General features: G+C 44.7%; 1 protein-coding gene and 1 pseudogene across 1 annotated transcript; both read left to right on the plus strand.

Moving 5' to 3' along the window:
- Window positions 1-1,143: 1,143 nt before the first annotated feature.
- On the plus strand, window positions 1,144-3,495 carry LOC136485660 (uncharacterized; annotated as a pseudogene).
- Window positions 3,496-8,033: 4,538 nt separating this feature from the next.
- Window positions 8,034-17,601, plus strand: LOC136486527 (putative FBD-associated F-box protein At1g78730). The gene is made up of 5 exons (XM_066483436.1): window positions 8,034-8,329; window positions 8,432-9,356; window positions 9,521-9,682; window positions 10,051-10,204; window positions 15,871-17,601. The coding sequence occupies exons 2-5, from the start codon at window positions 8,460-8,462 to the stop codon at window positions 16,734-16,736; spliced, it is 2,079 nt and encodes a 692-aa protein (XP_066339533.1). The 5' UTR covers window positions 8,034-8,329; window positions 8,432-8,459; the 3' UTR covers window positions 16,737-17,601.
- The last annotated feature ends 1,198 nt before the right edge of the window (window positions 17,602-18,799 follow it).

The raw sequence follows: 18,799 nt of genomic DNA on the forward strand, positions 1-18,799 counted from the left end.
TTTTATTTTAAATCATCAGCAATTCCGCGGCAACGCGCGGGATATTCACCTAGTATCTAAAAAACTAAAGTACTTAATTAGGTCTATATTTGTTACTCAACTCTTGCTTTTGTCTAAATTTGGCACTCAAATATTAAAACCGTTCAACTTTGACCTAAGATACAGTTTTGAGCGGTTTTTAGATAGCTCTGGGTCAAAATTAAAAGGATTTAGACAGTTGAGCTGTTAAAATTAGACGATGTTGTAGTTAGGTTAAAATTAGGCAAAAACAAGGGACAAAAATAGACTTTATAATCCTTTTAAAATGGCGCTACAGCTAAAAGCTTTCGTGGCTGCAGAATATGATATGGGGAGCCCGCTTGTCAGTGCGGCGACTCGACTCCCAGAGTCCCACTGCCTCGTGGCTCGTGCCCTGCTTCGCCTCGACACTTCCGTTTCCCCACCACCCCTCTCAGATTCTGACTCCAGTGCTGACCACCGGCAGGCCGGCACTCTCGGCCTGAAATTTCTTCTGCTTCTCCCAAGCTCCACACGTCTCGGGTGAGATTACAGCTAAAGCAGCCGCCGGAGAGTTGAGGTGGTGGCCGCCATCCGAATCCGCCTTCCTTCTCTGCTCGCTTTGCACCGCCTCTAATCGTTTCTTCTTTCTTGGTTCCGCAGCGTCAGTCGGCGCCCACCACCTGCTTGACAGAATGCATCGAGTAAAAAACAGCAAGATGGCGGTGCCTCCGGCGGATGGCAGCGGATGCAGCATAGACGCCATGCCGGACGGCGTCCTCGAGCACATCCTCGGCTTCCTGCCGGCTCCGGAGTCCGTGCGGACATGCGTGCTTGCTCGGCGCTGGCGCCATCTCTGGAGGTTCGCCACGGGAATGCGTGTCGGGTGCGGCAGTGACGATGATTTCCTGACGCCGGCGAAGGAGCGCCGGGAGTTCATGGACCACGTGCTCCTCGGTGGAGAATCGCCCCTCGACACGTGCGAGTTCAAGCACATGTTCGCTTGATCGTATCAGCCATGCTTGCGAGCTCGGTGAGTTCCAGCACGAGGACGTGCCCTGGGTCAACCACTGGCTCCGGCATGCTATGATGCGCAAAGTGCGTGTGTTCAGTCTCAATATGTCTCCAGGGGAGGCTCCAACTCCATACCTCGAGCTAGATGATCAGCCGCTCGCTTCCCAGCACTTGACAAGGCTAGATCTCTCTTATGTACAGGCCCGCAACAGTTTCCTCGACTTCTCGAGCTGCCCGTCGTTGGAGAATCTAGTGCTGCGATACTGTGAGTTCTGGTCTGCCACCATGATTTCATCCAAGTCACTGAAACATCTAGCCATCATTAGCTGCAGTATCACAGCTTCCGCATCCGAGCATCCCCGCCTCCGAATTTATGCCCCACATGTGGTTTCACTTCACATAGATGATATTGAGGGGAGAACTCCCGTTCTTGACAGCATGCCATCATTAGTGGAGGCTTTTGTCCGAATAATTGATGATTGTGAGGATACTTGTGACAAACTACTGGATAACTCAGTGTGGTGAGTACTGCACCACTTCTGGTAATGGCGGTGATGATAACCATTGTGTGCTTCTAAAAGGTTTATCAGAAGCTAAGGATTTGGAGTTGATTTCTTCACCAGAATTGGTACGCCTACATTTTTCCCTCAATTATTTATGACAAGTCGCTCCCCCTTTTCCCTCAATTTTAGATGCATTCTCACAAACTAGGCTTATTTCAGATCATTTCGTCTTATTTGCTTGCAATTTGTCCAGTTTATCTTCAAAATGGATTTGAGACTGTGCCCTACATTTAGCAAGTTAAAGACTCTGTTTCTCAATGAGTACTGGTATATGCCTGATGACTTCACTCTGTTAGCTTGTATCCTCGAACACTCACCAGTTCTAGAGGAGCTCACACTTGAGCTCTTTTGTGAGGTACGTGCTTTATTAATGAACAATTGCTGCCTATCCGAATAGTTACACTGCTGATTGTTCTTGAGAAGAGAATGTTTCATTTCATTGCAGAGTTCTGAGTATGAAGTGGAAATGGAAGGAAGATTTAGTGTGGAGCGACCAACTAAAATTTCAGAACACCTTGACATTGTTGAAGTCAAGTGTCAAGATGTTGATAAGAGAGTTCTCAAAGTTTTAAAGTTCCTGTGTACCTTTAACATACGTAAGCTAACCTGCAACTTCACTCGTGCTTCTGTCCATATGTTCACTAGAAAAATCAGGAATGCTAGAAGCAAAGATACAAACTGTTCACCAAGATATAATGGAGTTATGTGTGTTATCTAAATTAAGTTGCATTGCATAGACATTAATACGGTATATTGATTTCTAGAATAGTTCTAAACCTTTACTTAATGAGTTTGGAATGGACACAAATGACTCAATTGACTTGTTCTGACAATATTCTAGCTTTCTGGTTAGTACTAATGAACAATAGCACCAATACCATTGTTTAGTTGTTCTAAGCAATAGCACAGCATGTTGACTTGCCTCCCCCTTTTCTTATAGTCTCCAGTGAATTGCTTCTCCATTTAATTGACTGCGGATACATTTACTCACCCTTTTCCGTAATCATCTTATATGTATGTGTGTAACCAACATAAGCATGGTATTCTTACACTGTAGCTTTCTTCTTCAATCTTATTTGTTTCTTGGAATATGTGCATAACTTACTAATCAGTATAATATAGTTGCATGTCTGATTTATTTTTTTTACCTGTTTTTTTTTTTTTTTTTAAGTATCCTCTGCTCTGCAACTGCTTATGGCATTAACCTTAGCCCTCTGCTTAAGATTGTAGAAGCATGTGCTCGCATATGTTTTCTATGTTGATCTGAATTTTCGTGTTTCTACGGGTTGCACATTTCTGAAAATAGTCCGTGCCCCCTTCTTTTTGCTCCCATTGTCCATCCGTTGCCTTGCATCTGAACTGTAGCATTTAATTGTGTTCTTCGTTTTGAAGGTTCAAATTCTGTGTTCAGAAAACACGTACTCTGCATTCTTCTTTAAGGACAGTTTACCTCGATGTGTACTAGTTCGAAGTAGAAACAGAGTGTGTATGGCTAAGAAACTGTCTGTCAAACACAGGTCAATGTTTTGGTTTACTGTCAAGTTAATTGAACATGTTAATCAGATTAGGCTGAATGTTTATCAAGTGAATTTCCTATCCGAGGAAACCTGTTTCTGCATTTTTTTTTAGCCTGTCAAGCAATTGAATTTGTGTTTCTATACATAATAATCACTATAAACTTATTTTAACTTCCACTTTTTTTACAGGTTTCAGTTTTTAATCAGAGGTGCAAGAGAATTTGGGCGGGTTGATCTTCTGCTGCTCACCGTTAGGGAATGCAAGGCTATAGTTCGCTGTGGCCAGGCTGCCATCTTTTGTATATGCATGGGTAACTGGGTATGATATGTCAGTTTTAGATTTGCAGTCCCACGAACGTGTAAACTGGCATCATATATCGTTCACTACTTCAAATGACACAATGATGTGCCACTCCATGTGACCTTAATCATTTTGCAATCAGTTCACGATGATTTGTTTGACAATATGATCCAAATAGTGTGCTTTTAGCATACTTTGATCCACGTTGAGCCGAGCTGGGAGCTGCCACGTGACCTCTTTTGAGGGCCATTTGGGCTTTTCGATTGATGTTCACTGCAATCAGTTGAGTTACCTGTGTTATTGTGTGACACGATTCCAATGGTCTTCACATAGCAAGATTGGAATGAAAAACAGGGCATGCTCATTTTGACGTAGGGAAATTATATTCACAAGACCGTAATTGTTGGACCTATTGCTCCTAGTAATTTTTTCTTGTTTTTTGATCAACTATTTGAAGTAGGGGAGTCAAGGACATTGTAAGAGTTCTTCTCGGAATGGTGACCTTAACCTCAAAAAAAAAAAAATGGAGAGGCTAGCGCTCGGACGTCCAGACGGATGCCCGTACCTGCTGTCCACTTAGATTCGCGCGCCGCCTGTGATGGCACCGTTTCACACACGCACACAGGACGGACCCACACCGTTCGGATGACTCGCCCCTGCCCCCCGGCTTAATCCTCGCGCGGACGCGTCAGGTGCTGATCACCTCCACCTCGTCGGACTCCTCTGCTTTGGAATCGCGCGGACCTCTTCCACACTGGCGCCGCGCGGCTAGCGCCTCCTCCCCACACCGCTGACGACGACCTACGCCTCCTCCCCACGTCGGAGGCCACAGTCTGGCCTGCTGCCCTCGTTGACACCAATGTCGGCGGTGTGCACTTGCAACATGAAACACTTGCTGAAACATACAACTGAAAATAAATGAAACATTTTGCACATACGCTTGAAACATATGTGTATAGTCACTACAATATATTCAACATCCAGATAAAAACGCCTTGCAACATACGTCTAAAGCAGATGAAACATTTTGAATAGACGCTTGCAACATACCTCTGAAACACTTGCAATATATGCAACATTTCGATCTATATTTGCAACATCCATATGAAACTCTTGCAACATACCTTTGAAACATCTGAAACACTTAAAACATACATTTGCAGCATACGCTTTCAGCGCAACATCTCCTTGTTGAGGTCACGCATCGCGGTGGGCACGGCCTTCCCGGTGGAGAATTGCGATAGCGGAAGCACCTCGGCAGCAGCTCATTGTGGTGGGGGACGGGGGCGTGCAGCGGCGAGGGACAGGCGCAGCAAGGCGGAGTGGGCGCGGCGGGGGATGGAGCGCAACGCGGGATGGGGCGCGTGGCGGGGGAAGGCGTCAGGCAGAGTGGGATGGGCGGCGTCCTGACGCCCACGTCTAAGCATTATCGAAAAATATAGAAAAGGTCGTTTACCATCTATGGGCTGAATCTAGTTTTCAATCCTAAAATATTTAGTTTTAACCCTCAATCATCAAAACATTCACTTACCAACCTAGGGTAAAATTTATTATGTTTTGGGTGACGCGGTGTTGTGGTGGTGACATGACCAATGGTTAAATCTACCTAACTTTTTGGAAGTAAAAAAGAATTTAATATTAATACACAAGTTAAAATTAAGCTAAACCCATTTTATTATGTCGATCTAACAAAACTCCATTCCAAATTGATTTATGTTCTAATAATCCTATTCATAACTGTTTTTTTTCTACCAGGTTGAATCATTTATAAACTATTACTCCCTAATCTCTACATTCCAAATGATAAGTCATTCTAACTTTTTAAGATATATATAACTTTTGCTATCTAGACAAAGTGTATATGTATGTACATAGTAGAAATTATGTATTTAGAAAATCTAGAATGGCTTACAATTTGGAGCAGAGGAAGTACCAAATTACCAATTGGAAAGATTAGTATTTTGATGTAAGAAGGCTTTGAAAATGCCAAATGCATGTACAAGTATTGAAATTCAATTTTCTAAAGAGAGTTGATTTTAATTTGAACACATTAACTGTTTTAGTTACAATATACAAATTATTCCTTATTCAAATAAATTATATCTTCTAGTTTGTTAAGTGCAATTTCCTTTTTAGCCTTGGCCATGTGGGCCAAGAAACGCCATAATTTGTTTTGCTCCATTCTGGAGTCTTTTCGCAGTATATAGTCGCTAGTTTGAAATTTATGAAAAGGGAAAAGGATCAGTGTGAGGGCTGAAGGGGCGTTGGCTTCTCAAGGCATATGTTTGGTTCATAAGCCTAGGAAAGCCAACCAAAATGAATTTGGCTTGCCCAAAAAATTTAGCCACCATTTGCTTCACAACCAACATTTGATGAGAAAAAATGACACTTGCCTATTTGGGCACAAAAGGTAAACATGGCAGATGACGGCTGGCCGAATTGGCTCCTTGAGTTTTTCGTCGCCGGGCGAAACAAGAGATGGTGAGTGGCAGCTGCGAGAATGCTTGTACCCAGCCCATCGATTTTTGGTTTAGAAGCTTTGAATGGCATTATTTTCTAATCCATGTAGCTAATATACACCATGATGTTTCTTATGTTTTTATTCTATAAAATATATAAGACATATGTTGACTATACTTTGATGTTTTAAATATTAGGGATATATGGATCCCGCCAGTGGCGGATCTACAGGGGGGGCTGCCGGGGCTACAGCCCCCCCTAAGCTGCCTTAATCCTTCGTTAATTACTGTAGCTTAGTGTGAATTCACCTTTAATTTTTAGCTTTAGTCCTAAATCTTCTTTGTCCAGCCCCTCCTTTGTCCTAATCATAGATCCGCCACTGGATCCCGCATGTCATGCCCCTAAAAAAATAGCTGATTTTGGGATTTTAGCTTGGCCACTATTCAAACATTTCTAAAAGCAACTCCAGCAAAGGCCTCTAAATGAAGGCCCCTACTTGGTGTTTGAGCCTCCAAACTTTTGGAGCCCAAATTCTATCATCAACTCCAATAGCAGCCTATAAAATCCAACTTCTAATTCATTCCAATAAACACTAACACGTGGCACTCACCTGTCAGTGGGTCCAAATAGATTTTCCATGTTTTCTCTCTTCTCTTGCCATCTCCTCATCGACACTTTGTGCAGCAAGCACACCACAATGCTGTTAGCTCTGGTGCTTGCACACGATCATTGTCAAGCTTATCGTCGTGTTAGCTCTAATGCTCACACATGCTCCCGCGCGAGTTCTCGAGAGCAGGGAAGAAGACTTCCAATGCAGGTAGGCCAAGCCAGGTCAGGGGATGGCCAGTCGTGGCTAACCTTGGGGATGACAACCTCCAGTACGAGAAGAACAACCTATGGCGCAAGAGGGCGAGCTTTGATGCGCGCGGGAACGACAACCTCCTGTAGGGGTAGATGCGGCCCCTCCCCACCGGACTCAATGGCGGTCACTGCGCCCGAGACCCAAGAGGTGGCGTAGGGCGTTGCCAAGCAAGAGAGTGGTACCGGGGCACCAAGCAAGTAGATCCACTAGCAAGGAGGACTGGGAGGTGAAGCACGAGGTGGATCTACTGGTCCTAGGAGTGAAGCATGATGGCTAGCGGTAGCGTAGATGGTTGGCGACGCAAGGGAGATCAAGTGCGAGGGCAGCTGTGTGCGTGCACGTGACTTGGTGGCGGCGGGGAGAGGAAGGAGGGGAACGTCCACAATAGGCAAGCAAGAGCTCGAGGAAAGACCCATGAGAATGTGGACCAATATGGGCGATTTGGGATTCTCTCTACTTTAGGGGTTCTACTAGAGCAATACTGTAGCTTTGTTTTTTTCGAAGTCTTAAAATTTAGGTTTAGCGGTTCAATGTAAGGGCCTATTGAAGTTGCTTTAGGCCTTGTTTAGTTCCTCCCCTAAAAATTTACACTCTATCCCATCGAATGTTTGGACACATGCATGAAGTATTAAATATAGACTAAAAAATAATTAATTACACAGTTTGCGGCTAATTTACGAGGTGAATCGTTTAAGCCTAATTAGTCCATGATTTGACAATGCGGTGCTACAGTAATATATGCTAATGACGGATTAATTAGGCTTAATAAATCTGTCTCACGGTTTACTGTCGGATTCTGTAATTTGTTTTTTTATTAGTATCCGAACACCCTATGCGACGCCCCCATATGACACCCGACGTGACACCCTAAAACTTTACACCCTGGATTTAAACAAAGCCTTAATGTGTTCAAATTTTGATCCTTGTCTGATTCAAGGTCTATTTTGTACGACTCCTCATCAAGTGCTCATGTGGAGGAGCCGGAATACTTGAGCAGAGTCACTTTTCGTAGCTTCGGCTCTTGGTTTAAAAACGACTTCGACTTTTTTCAACAAAAGAGTTTTTCCTTTTAAAGTGTTTGGTCTATATATATATGAGAGAGAGAGAGAGAGAGAGAGAGAGAGAGAGAGAGAGAGAGAGAGAGAGAGAGAGAGAGAGGAGAGACTCTAAATTTTATATGACCAAAATTTGGCTTGGCAGCTAGTGTCGGCGGCCCTCAAACTCAAAGTTTCATTGGGCCAGATTTATCCCGCGGCCCAAAATGGATATAAAGGCCGTTGCTCGTCGACCCAAGCCAAAATTTCCTCCTCTCTCAACGACTCGGCCTTTCCGCCTTTCGCGACGGCGGCGGCGGCGGCTTATCTCCTCAGCTCCGCTCCTCATTTTCCCCTGCGACCTCACTCCTCCCAACCTGAAACCAATTTGTGCGAAGTTCTTCCATGCTCCAACACCAATCCCCGCTCCTCCATCTCCACACTCGTCTCCATCAAAACGGAAAAGTTTCTACACCGGGTTTCTCTTCTCCTTGAGGCCTAGTTGCCCGGACAAGCTAGGCACGCGTCGTCGGCGTTCTTGTTGCAAACCACTAACCACCGCTAAAGCCATTGGCGACAAGGTAAGGTGGTCTTCCCCCCGCGCGATGCGGCTTCGATTTTTGTCATCTCCTGATTTATTTTCCCTGCCATTGCATCGACTTATCGTTTCTTTGCCCTTGCAGCCTTGACGCCCGCCACCTGTTTGATAGAATGCCTCCAGGGAAAAGGAACAAAACCGCGCATGTGGCGAGGAGCAGTAACGGCATAGATGCCCTTCCAGATGGCATCCTCGAGCACATCCTTGGTTTTGTGCCCGCGAAGGATGCCGTGAAGACATGTGTGCTTGCTCGGCGCTGGTGCAACCTCTGGAAGTCAGCCACAGCCTTGAGTGTCTCGTGCGTCGGCAACTCCAATGAGGATCCAGCCTTGTTGAAGGAGCGACAAAAATCTGTGGACCATCTGCTACGCCTTCGTGGCTTCCTGCCTCTTGAAAAGTTCGAGGTCAGGTTCAGTGGCCTGTATGATGACGACACCTTTTGCCTAATCCGCTGGATCCAGCATGCTGTGAAGTGCCGCGTTCAGATGCTCATTCTTGATAATGTTTACCGAGATGGCATTGATCTAGGCAGCCTGCATCTCGTCTCACAACACTTGACCAAGTTAGAGCTCATTGGGATAACGCTACACAACAGTTTTTGTGACTTCTCAAGTTGTCCAGTACTGGAACATCTCGAGATTGACTACTGCTATTGGTGGACTGTCGAGAAGATTTCATCAGAGTCCCTGAAGCACCTGAGCTTAAAACGTTGTGAATTAACAAGAGAATTCCACATTCTTATTTCTACCCCGAGTCTTGTTTCACTAAGGCTAGATTGCCATTTGCCCATGGCTCCTGTTCTAGTGAGCATGCCCTTACTTAAAGAGGCTTTTGTTAGAGTTACCCATTGGAATGCATACACTGGGGAATGGGGTGATTACTCTGGGGATTGTAGTTTTGAGGATTGTTACTCTTGTAAAGGTCTGGTAGGTGATAATGACAATAAGTGTGTGCTTCTGGAAGGTTTATCGAATGCTGAGAACATGGCATTGATACCAGAATCCACAGCGGTATGTTTACATTTCTTTCGTTTAACTCCATTCTTTGGGTTACTTTTGTTGCAGTATATATATTAATTCTGGACATTCATAATAAAGCTCAGCAAATGGATCCTGTAATCATTGTAGTCACAGTGAGTATTATTTTAATTTTTTTGTAACTCCATTGTGTGCAGTTTATTTTTGGCAAGGATCTGAAACAGTGTCCTACATTTAGCAAGTTAAAGACTTTGTTACTTGATGATCGATGGTGTGTGGCACCTGACTTCCCTGCACTAACTTGCATTCTCAAGCACTCACCAGTCCTAGAGAAGCTCACACTTCATCTTTTTTCCAAGGTATATATTCGTTCTCTAAACTCCCCCTATGGTGGGGCGCCTATGGTGTCCCCGCATAGCAGGTCCCAATCTCTGGTAAAGGAGGAGGGTTGTGGTAGGCTTGGTGAGCCAATGTAAAAACTTAGCTACTCTTATGGAGATGAAACCCAAAAGAATCCCGTTGGGGCGTAACCCTTGACGTGCCTGAACCGTGACTAGGGGCTCATGTTGGGTTTCAACTCTAGCCTACCCCAACTTGCTTGGGACTAAAAGGCTTTGTTGTTGTTGTTGTTGTATATATTCGTTCTCTAGATGGACAACCTCTGTTTTTTTTGAAGTTATTATACATTTGTAGATTATTCCTGGTGAACTGTTTTTGCTTACTACAGGGACCTAAACATAAGGTGGAAATGCTTGGAAGATATCATCCAACTGATGGTTCAGCTGCAGTTTCAGAATGCCTCAAGGTTGTTGAAGTCAAATGCCAAGTGGTTGATGAGAAAGTTCAGGAAGTTCTGAAATTCCTCTGTACATTTAACATATGTAAGTGAACTAATGACATTCTTGATGCTCTCTATATTTCTGAAATTTTTGTTTCAAATGTGGGAACAGAACCAGCGAATAAACTTCGATATGTGTTAAAAAAGCATTGAATGTTTCAAGTGCGAAATGTATTGAGCAATGAAACCTCCACTGCATTTAGTGGTGCTGGTCTGGCATGGGGAACAAAAATAAACTCAGTGCAATTGAAAAGTATTTTCCACAAATTCCTTCACCAAATTTTTTTTCCACAAAATTGTGTGGAGGTGTTTAGATTGATTTCGTATTAGTGGAAACACAATATCTTCAGTTCTTGTTACTCCTGAAATTTGTACTTGTTAATAAGTTTGACTGAAAAAATAACACAAATATCTGAATTTAGTTTATCTATGCAATTAATACTATAATATGTTTTTTTAATAGTGTTAATTTTGCTCCCGTAGAGTTGAACACTAACAAGGTACCAAGCCCAAAGGAAAATTCTGAGAATAAGCTAGTTACTAATGAAGTGTGAAGGTCTAAGCAAATTGAACAGAAAAGGTAAATGCAAAGAATAAAGATGACCTTTATTGAAGATCTCCTAGGCCAAAACAGCTTGTTCCATCTGTAACAGGCACACCCTATTTATAGTGAAGCGAATCAATGTTTGATCGCTTTACGATTCATCCAACTCAACCACTACACTCCGAATATTCAGTTGCAAGATAGTCATTACATAAAAATTGCACCCTATTACCATTTTCACAAGAATGGACCTGAGTTCGGAACGATGGTATACGTGATCGCCTAGGGGTAGCACCAATTGAAGAAAAGCTTGTCCAACATCGGTTGAGGTGGTTTGGCCATGTCCAAAGGAGACCTCCAGAGGCACCAGTGCATTGTGGAGTCCTAAGCCAAGCTAATAATATGAGGAGAGGTAGAGGTAGACCGAAATTGACATAGGGGGAGGCAATAAAAAGAGATTTAAAAGTTTGGGATATACCTAGAGATCTATGTTTGAATAGGAGTGCTTGGAAAGCAGCTATTGAAGTGCCTGAACCGTGACTTGGGACTCTCGGTGGGTTTCAACTCTAGCCTACCCCAACTTGCTTGGGACTAAAAGGCTATGTTGTTGTTGTATTACCATTTTGTTACAAGAGACCAATGCCTTAAAAGTTGTGACTTGTGGCTGACAGCCGCGTCCCTATTCAAGCTTCGCTTCCCTTCTTTTCTTGAGACCCTTGCTCAGCCACTCCATGCCAGACCTTCAATTGAACCTTCATTTGAAGCTCCATGCCAGACCTTTCCTCAGAACCTTAGCTAATAACGAGAAGCTTTGCTTAAAGTTGCATGCTCATCAGGGCTTGTTTGGTAGGGATCCAGATTCTCCTAGAAACGTTTTGTAACCAGATTCTCCTAGACCGTTTCTCTATGCAGATAGCAATCGTTTGGGTTTGGCTGCCAGTTGTTCAAGATCCAGATTTTCCTTGAAAACATATATGAACTGGAATCAGTGAGAAACACCTTTTTGGGTGAAAATGGGAAATGTTTCAAGGTGGGTGAAACTTTTCTCTTTTTATTCACCATTTGGTAGAGATTTAGGAGAATCCAACCAGAATTAGAAATGTTTAACCCATCCAAATGAGATCTACATCTCTGTTGGAACCTGTGTCATTCTATATGCGTGACCTTCTCTTGGAAAATTAGTCAGAACTTTGGCTTGAGCTTAGCACTAGATATTCTTTGGAAGCCTTGCTTGAGACCTCTTTTTGGAACCTTTGCCCAGTAGAGCTTGCGTTTGCGATCTTCAAATCAATCATGACCTCACAAAACTGGCCAACAGATTGGCTAACCGGATGCAACAGATGGTCTTCCCATAATTGAGTGTATTTATCAAGAGCCATTTTGTCTTAGATAATTTCATTCTTGTGCAACAAAATGATTGTTTTCACCATCAAAAGGAACTCTGTGTTCTCCTTAAGTTGGACATTCAGAAAATCCTTCGAGTTGGTTTCCTGATTGGCTGGTCCTTTCTATTACCGGACATGAAAAAATTGGGGTTTGGAGATATGGTGTGATCTGTTCATCTTCAACTCAGATCTTGCTAAATGGTATCCCTAGTGAAGTTATTAGACATCGGCGAGGGCTAAGGTAATGTGACCCTCCGTCCCTGAGGCTCTTCATATTGGTTATGGATATTTTTGGTCACATGGTGTCCAGGGCCTCTGAGGAGGTGTTGCTGTAACCTCTCTTCTCTAGGAATATTCAACATCCGATCTCTACGGATATTGTGGTCATCTTCGTCCGGTCAGTAGCTAATGACATTGATATTGTGCTTGATATCTTAAGCGGTTTGGAGATGCTTCAAGTCTCAAAACTAATGTTTAGAAGAACAATGTGTATCCTATCCAGTGTACATAGGAAGTATGATTCAAGATCGTTTACCTTGTAGCCTGCATGATTTTCCTTGCAGGTATCTTGGGATACCCATGTCATTACAGAAATTAGCAAACTCTCAAATCCAACCTATCATCAAGTGCATTGCGGACCATTTACCTGGCTGAAAAGGCTGATTTGATGACAAGAGCTGGCCATAAAGAGGAAAAAAACATGAGCTGGAAGGAAACAATTATAACTGTGTTCTCTGCAATAGCAATGTGGAAGAAACTGCTTTTCACTTGTTCTTCAGCTGCACCTTCAGCCGAGCTCGTTGGCAGCACCTGGGCATCCAATGGAATTTTGCAAGTGATTTCTTCCAGATGTTGATACAAGCCAAGCAACAATTTCCGAATCCTTACTTTATGGAGATCTTCACCATTGCGGCTTGGCAGATTTGGAAACAAAGAAATAACTTCATCTTTGATAGGGGTCGTCCTTCCTTAGATTCTTGGAAGTTCAGCTTTAGTGAGGAAGCTCGACTTCAGGCCCATAGGATCTGTGATCCTAAGCGTCCTGCTTTCTTATCCTGTATAGATTCCCTAGCCTAGTTTCCTTGCCTCTCTTAGGCTTCTAGTTTTTGCTGTTCTTTGTTTGCTTGTACAGCTTTGTGTGCCTTGTACAGCTTACAACAACAACAACAACAACAACAACAAAGCCTTTAAGTCCCAAACAAGTTGGGGTAGGCTAGAGTTGAAACCCAACAGAAGCAATCAAGGTTCAGGCACGTGAATAGCTGTCTTCCAAGCACTCCTATCTAAGGCTAAGTCTTTGGGTATATTCCATCCTTTCAAGTCTCCTTTTATTGCCTCTACCCAAGTCAACTTCGGTCTTCCTCTGCCTTGTACAGCTTCTTTTATTTTATTAATATGAAAGCTTACAATGGTGGCTTCCCCTGCTGTACTATTAAAAAAAAAAAAAGACAAGAGCTGGCCAGGAAGATCAGGTTCAATATGGCCTAACGTCTATGCTTATCTAAGTCACCATGACCATTGACTTGTTACCATGTGCCATCAAGGGTGTAGATAAAATATGAAGTTTCCTTTGGAAAGGAAGGACCGCATGGGTGTCCATTGTGTTATTGCTTGTGACAAGGTCCAGCAACCTTGTGAGCTTGGTGGTGTATGCATTTCTTATCTTAAAACCTTTGTTTGGGTTCTCAAGTTGCAGTGGCTGTCGCTCCGACAAAACTGAGCCTAATAGGCCCTAGTCGACATTCTTAGTCCAAGTGCATAAATGTGTCCCCAGGTCTTTGTTTTCTACGGCAGTTAAGACCGAGATTGGCAGTGGAGGAGGGATAGGTGGCTTCATGGGTAGCAATTAGTTGATCTGGCACCTCAATTGGTAGATGATGTTCCCACAAGAAAACCTAATTATTGTACAAGCTTGAAGCACTAACCAGTCACAACTGGATCAGAGATATTCAAGGGGCACTTTTTGTTGGAGTTCTTGTTTGAGTAGTTGGACTTATGGGACATCTTGTCAGACATTGTATTGCAGCCAGTTGTTGATGACACACTGATGGAGGCTTACCCCCTTGGGACAATATTCAGCAAAATCATCATATGAGGGATTCTTTCATGGTTCCATCCAATTTCAGTCATGTGAACACATCTTGAAGCCCTGGGTGCAAGGAAAGTGGCGGTTCATTGTTTGGTTTGTGGTGCACAAGTGCTGGACCGCTGATCAGCTTGCTTGATGAGGCTTACCACATCTAGAGTTATCCCCTATGTGATGAGGCTGAGGAGACCGCATTGATCATTTGCTCACCGTGTATTTGCATTCTTGTCCAGTCTTCTTCAGTTGGGCTTCAAGCTCTTTGACCTTCAATCGAGGAAGTGTCCTTGATGATTGGTGGAGCAGGGTTAACGGTGTTGTTACTGGCCTGGCCGCCTGGTACTTCAAGGACTCAATTCCCTCATCATTCTTGGTTCATGGACCCTTTAGAAGAACTGGAACCATTTTATCTTCAATGGTGATCACACAAATATGGCTCATGCCTTGATAGTAGCTGAAGAGGAGGCGCAGGTTTGAGAGATGGCTGGGGCTCAAGGGATTTCCCTTAACTATCCTAGTTCCTGAGGTTTAGCTCTAGTATGTTGATTGTATTTTGTTTTTCTCCTTGGGCGTGAATATAATCTAAGAACCCATGGTGTGTTGCCTCGCAATCCTCATCACATTTGCTGCCCTTATGTGGACCAAGGTTCATAATATGATAATATGTTGTCATTTGGTTGTCCAGTTTGTTTTGGTTCTCCATACCCACTAGTTGGCTTCCATGCAAACTGAGACATTAATATATTGCTTGTTTTGAACATGAAACTCTTAGTCCTTGAGAGGATCTGGGTACTTGATTCTTGTCGGGCAGGAATAGAGGCAGACATAACAAATATGAAAAGAGCCAGACATAACAACTATGAAACCTATTTGTACATTTTTCTATATGCTAAGTGTAATCCAGAATTTGAAGTCTCTTTGTTTAGTAATTAAGCATCTTATTTTCTAAACATAAAATCTGTCTCTGAACCATTGTTTCTTTTCACTATTGTACAGGTTTCATTTTCAAGTAGGTGGGGGAAAATTTTGCTTTTGAAGCAAGGTTATCAAGTCGTCCGACTAATCGAGATTAGTCACGATTAGTCAGGCTGATCAGTGCCATGGCGATCAGCTATGCGCTACGATTAGTCACGATTAGTCGCGATTAATCGTGATTAGTCACGATTAGTCGGGCTGATCGTTGCCATGGCGACTAGGATCGATTAGATGATTTGAAAACATTGTTTTGAAGGAATTACCATCTTGACAGTTTGGAAATGTAAGGCTAAAGTCGTCTAAAATATTTGACAAGGTTTTAATCAATTGTCTCTGGATGTTCTAAGTCAAGTAGGGTCGGTGAATAGACATGCAATATCGTTTGTTCTACTTGGACCTGGTGTATTTTGCTATGTTACTTATGTTGTGTCACTTATGTTCCTGTTATATGGGTTTACTGAGCTACATTCAACGAGTGATATCGTTTCAGCATATCTTTTTAATAACCGAAAGGTTTGTATTCTCTGGACCCTAAAAAATAATGTGTCCGCAATTTAAGATAAAAAATTTGTAGTCTTTGACCAACAATTAGTATCATGTAATGATTTTTTTACCGAAAATAATATGATTGAATTGACATTCAGTTTTTTTCCCTGTGGCCATGACTTTTTAGCTGCAGAAATTGTAGTATATTAGGTATTAAGAGTCGGCCTCCGTCGCAGCCTACGAAGCCCCGCTCGTGTCGCAGTCCCCGCGGGAGCTGCAGCTGGTGCTCGTCTACTTCGCGCAGGAGGGGCGCGACGCCTACTGCGCACTCGACTGGCTCCGCTGCGCCAACCGTGTCGACGGGGAGACCATGGAGCTCATGTCCGCCATCGCATGCGGCAGGATCGAGTGCCTCGTGGGGGCCGGCGGAGACGTCGCCGACATTGCTGCGCTGCTTGGGGAGATGGACTGCGTCGGGCTGCGGCCCGGATTCAGCCTCGTGGAGAAGGCCGTCGCGCTCTACTGGGACCGCGTGGAGACGGAGCTCGCTGTCGAGTTCGTCCGCGACGTTCTCAGGAGAGGAGGAGACGGAGCTCGCTGTCGAGTTCGACCAGAGACGGCGCCAACGACGCCTCTGTTGCCAGACGCACGGTCCGCGGAGCCGAGACAGAGCAACAGCTGCCCGCGGGAGAGACAGCATGGCAAGCTGGCAGCGGCCTCGACGCGGAATCGCGCTCTCCGTGTTGCGCCATGGAAGGGAAGGAACGAGAGCCGCACTGACCGGAGACTGACCTCGGTCTCGGTCACCTCTCGCTCGAGTACCCGACCTCTCACCTCCCGCAGCCGCACGTTTGGGTCTTCGTTCGCGCTCGCCGCAGATGCCAAGGCCGCCGCTGCAACCCCATCGCCATGGCCGCCGGCACGGTACCCTTTCTCGCTCGCGCTGCTGCTGCTCGCCTCCGGCGTTTCTCCCGGGACGAGTGCTCACCTCCGGCGTTTCTCCTTCCCCGCGCGCCTCGGCTCTTCCGCGACGGCGATGGCGGCGTCCATGGCGTCGCCGCGGATCCGACGCCTCCGCCTCCACCTGCAGAGAGAGAGATAGCAGCGCATGGCACACCACCGCCGGCACCCCGCTGCTCGGCACGCCCGTGCGCGCGTGCGGGAGATCCGCGCGCGGCGCTGCCGAGCCCGGCAGTTCGGGTGCCCTCACGTGGTGAGCTGTTTGGGAGCAGCTCAGGGAGGCGGCGCGCAGCCTGCGGTGGCGTGGCCCCGGGTGGTGGAAGCGCCGGCCCTACTCCGCGCGCCGACGGCACAGCGCGCGGGCGGCGCGGCCCCGAGGGCGCGCTCTCAGCTCACGGCGGCGACCAGCCCGCTGCCCTTATCCGCGCGGTGGCGGCGGGCCCTGAGTGGCGTGCACGCGGCGGCGTCCTGACGCCGGCGTGGCCTAGCTCTGTGGCGGCGGTGGCGACCTGGCCCGAGCGGTGGCTGCGGCGACGGAGCGTACCCGGAGCATCAACTCCGACGACATGTCGTACTGGGTGCACGCCACTGGGCTGCTCGACGAGATGTCGAGGAGGAGAGAAAAGCGTGGTAAGGCTACCGAATTTCAGTGGAGGGTAGCCATATCCATTTGGGCTAGATACCAAACACGATCTCAGTTGAACCGGGCTGGATCAGGTGAACCAAACACATGACGTTGCACAATTATAGCCGTGCTCGGACTGGCCAGGGCAGGACAGCGAGCCGTGCTGGGCAGGGGCACCCTCCCAAACACGCCCCATACGTTCGAGCGAATGTCTGAACTATGGGCTACCACCCGCTCCATATTATTCTACTGTTTGCAACTATGCTTGCTAATATAAGGAGATGCCTGATGAGATTGTTCATGTTGTTCTGGATACCCATGATGAGGAAAAAAATATTTGCAATATTAGTTTAGCTTAATATTATTCTTGTTTTGATTTTAGTCCTGATACCAGCTAGATCGAAAATATTGTTGTAGATTTGTGTTGTTGTTTGATATAAGAGCAGCGAGGTTTTCAAATTTGTAATATTCAAAACTAAAGCATATTACAAATAATTTAAATACCAATTAAATTAGCGCGGTCAAGAATGGTCAACGACAATCAGTTTGGTGCCAACACTCGGCCAGGGAGTGGCATAGAGGAAAACAGAACTTTATCTCGCTTCTATTAAGTCCTTTCGCAGCTCCATTAACCACTGATAGCGAGCGAAAGTGGACATAATGGCGTGGACGACAAAAGAGTTTCGGGCGATGGTACTTGATTGCGCTCGAACTTTTCAGTGACTTATAGGTAACGGCCATCTTTTATAATGGCACACATGAAAAAACCCTCAAGTTTGTTTGCAGGTCGTGTGAAAGTGAAATAAAGGGAAACTCAAAGTACTAATCGAAGGGTGAGGCATTTAAAAAAAACATAGGCTCCAATCCAAAGCCCTCAGTTGTAGCCACCACACTCCACAGACCACGAGCACAGGAAAACTGGCGCGCACCAAAGAGCAGGGCGCGTCCCGCCCGCCGGCCGCTGCATCCCCGCGCGCTGAGCTCGCCGCCACCGCTCTAAGTTTTTATAATTTCTTAGAAAGATATATTGGGATATGAAGAATCTAAATAAAATATTTATACCTCATGAATATATCTCTAGATGCTTCAGAAAATAGATGCAATAACAAAAAAAATCTAAAAAATTCTAGAAAATCCCTAAAACATCATAATAGATGTCTAACCGTATTTTGAAAAACATTTACAACAAAAAACATAATACACCACTGGCTCGAATGCATAGCATGAATGCATTCAACATTATTGTGTGTTGCATTCATGCTAGTGTCATCTGATTTTTCCATGCAAAGTTTTTAAAACATATTTATGCATTGATTAGAATGTTTTGTGATTTTTCTAGATTTTTTGGATATTTTTTTCCAGTTTTTAGAGCTAAATCTAACTTTTTGAAGCTTCTAAAGATACTTTCACGGGATCTAAGTATTTTATTTGAACCTTTTTTTTATCCCAAGACATCTCTAGAATATTTTTGGAATTTCTAAAAGCTTACAAACATTTTATGTGATTTTAAAACCTTATCAAGTATTTACTAGATTTTTCAATGAAAAAACTACAAATCTGCCTTCAAAACCACTTTAAAA

Source organism: Miscanthus floridulus, chromosome 10 (genome assembly GCF_019320115.1).
Source record: "Miscanthus floridulus cultivar M001 chromosome 10, ASM1932011v1, whole genome shotgun sequence".
Taxonomy (NCBI): Eukaryota; Viridiplantae; Streptophyta; class Magnoliopsida; order Poales; family Poaceae; genus Miscanthus; species Miscanthus floridulus.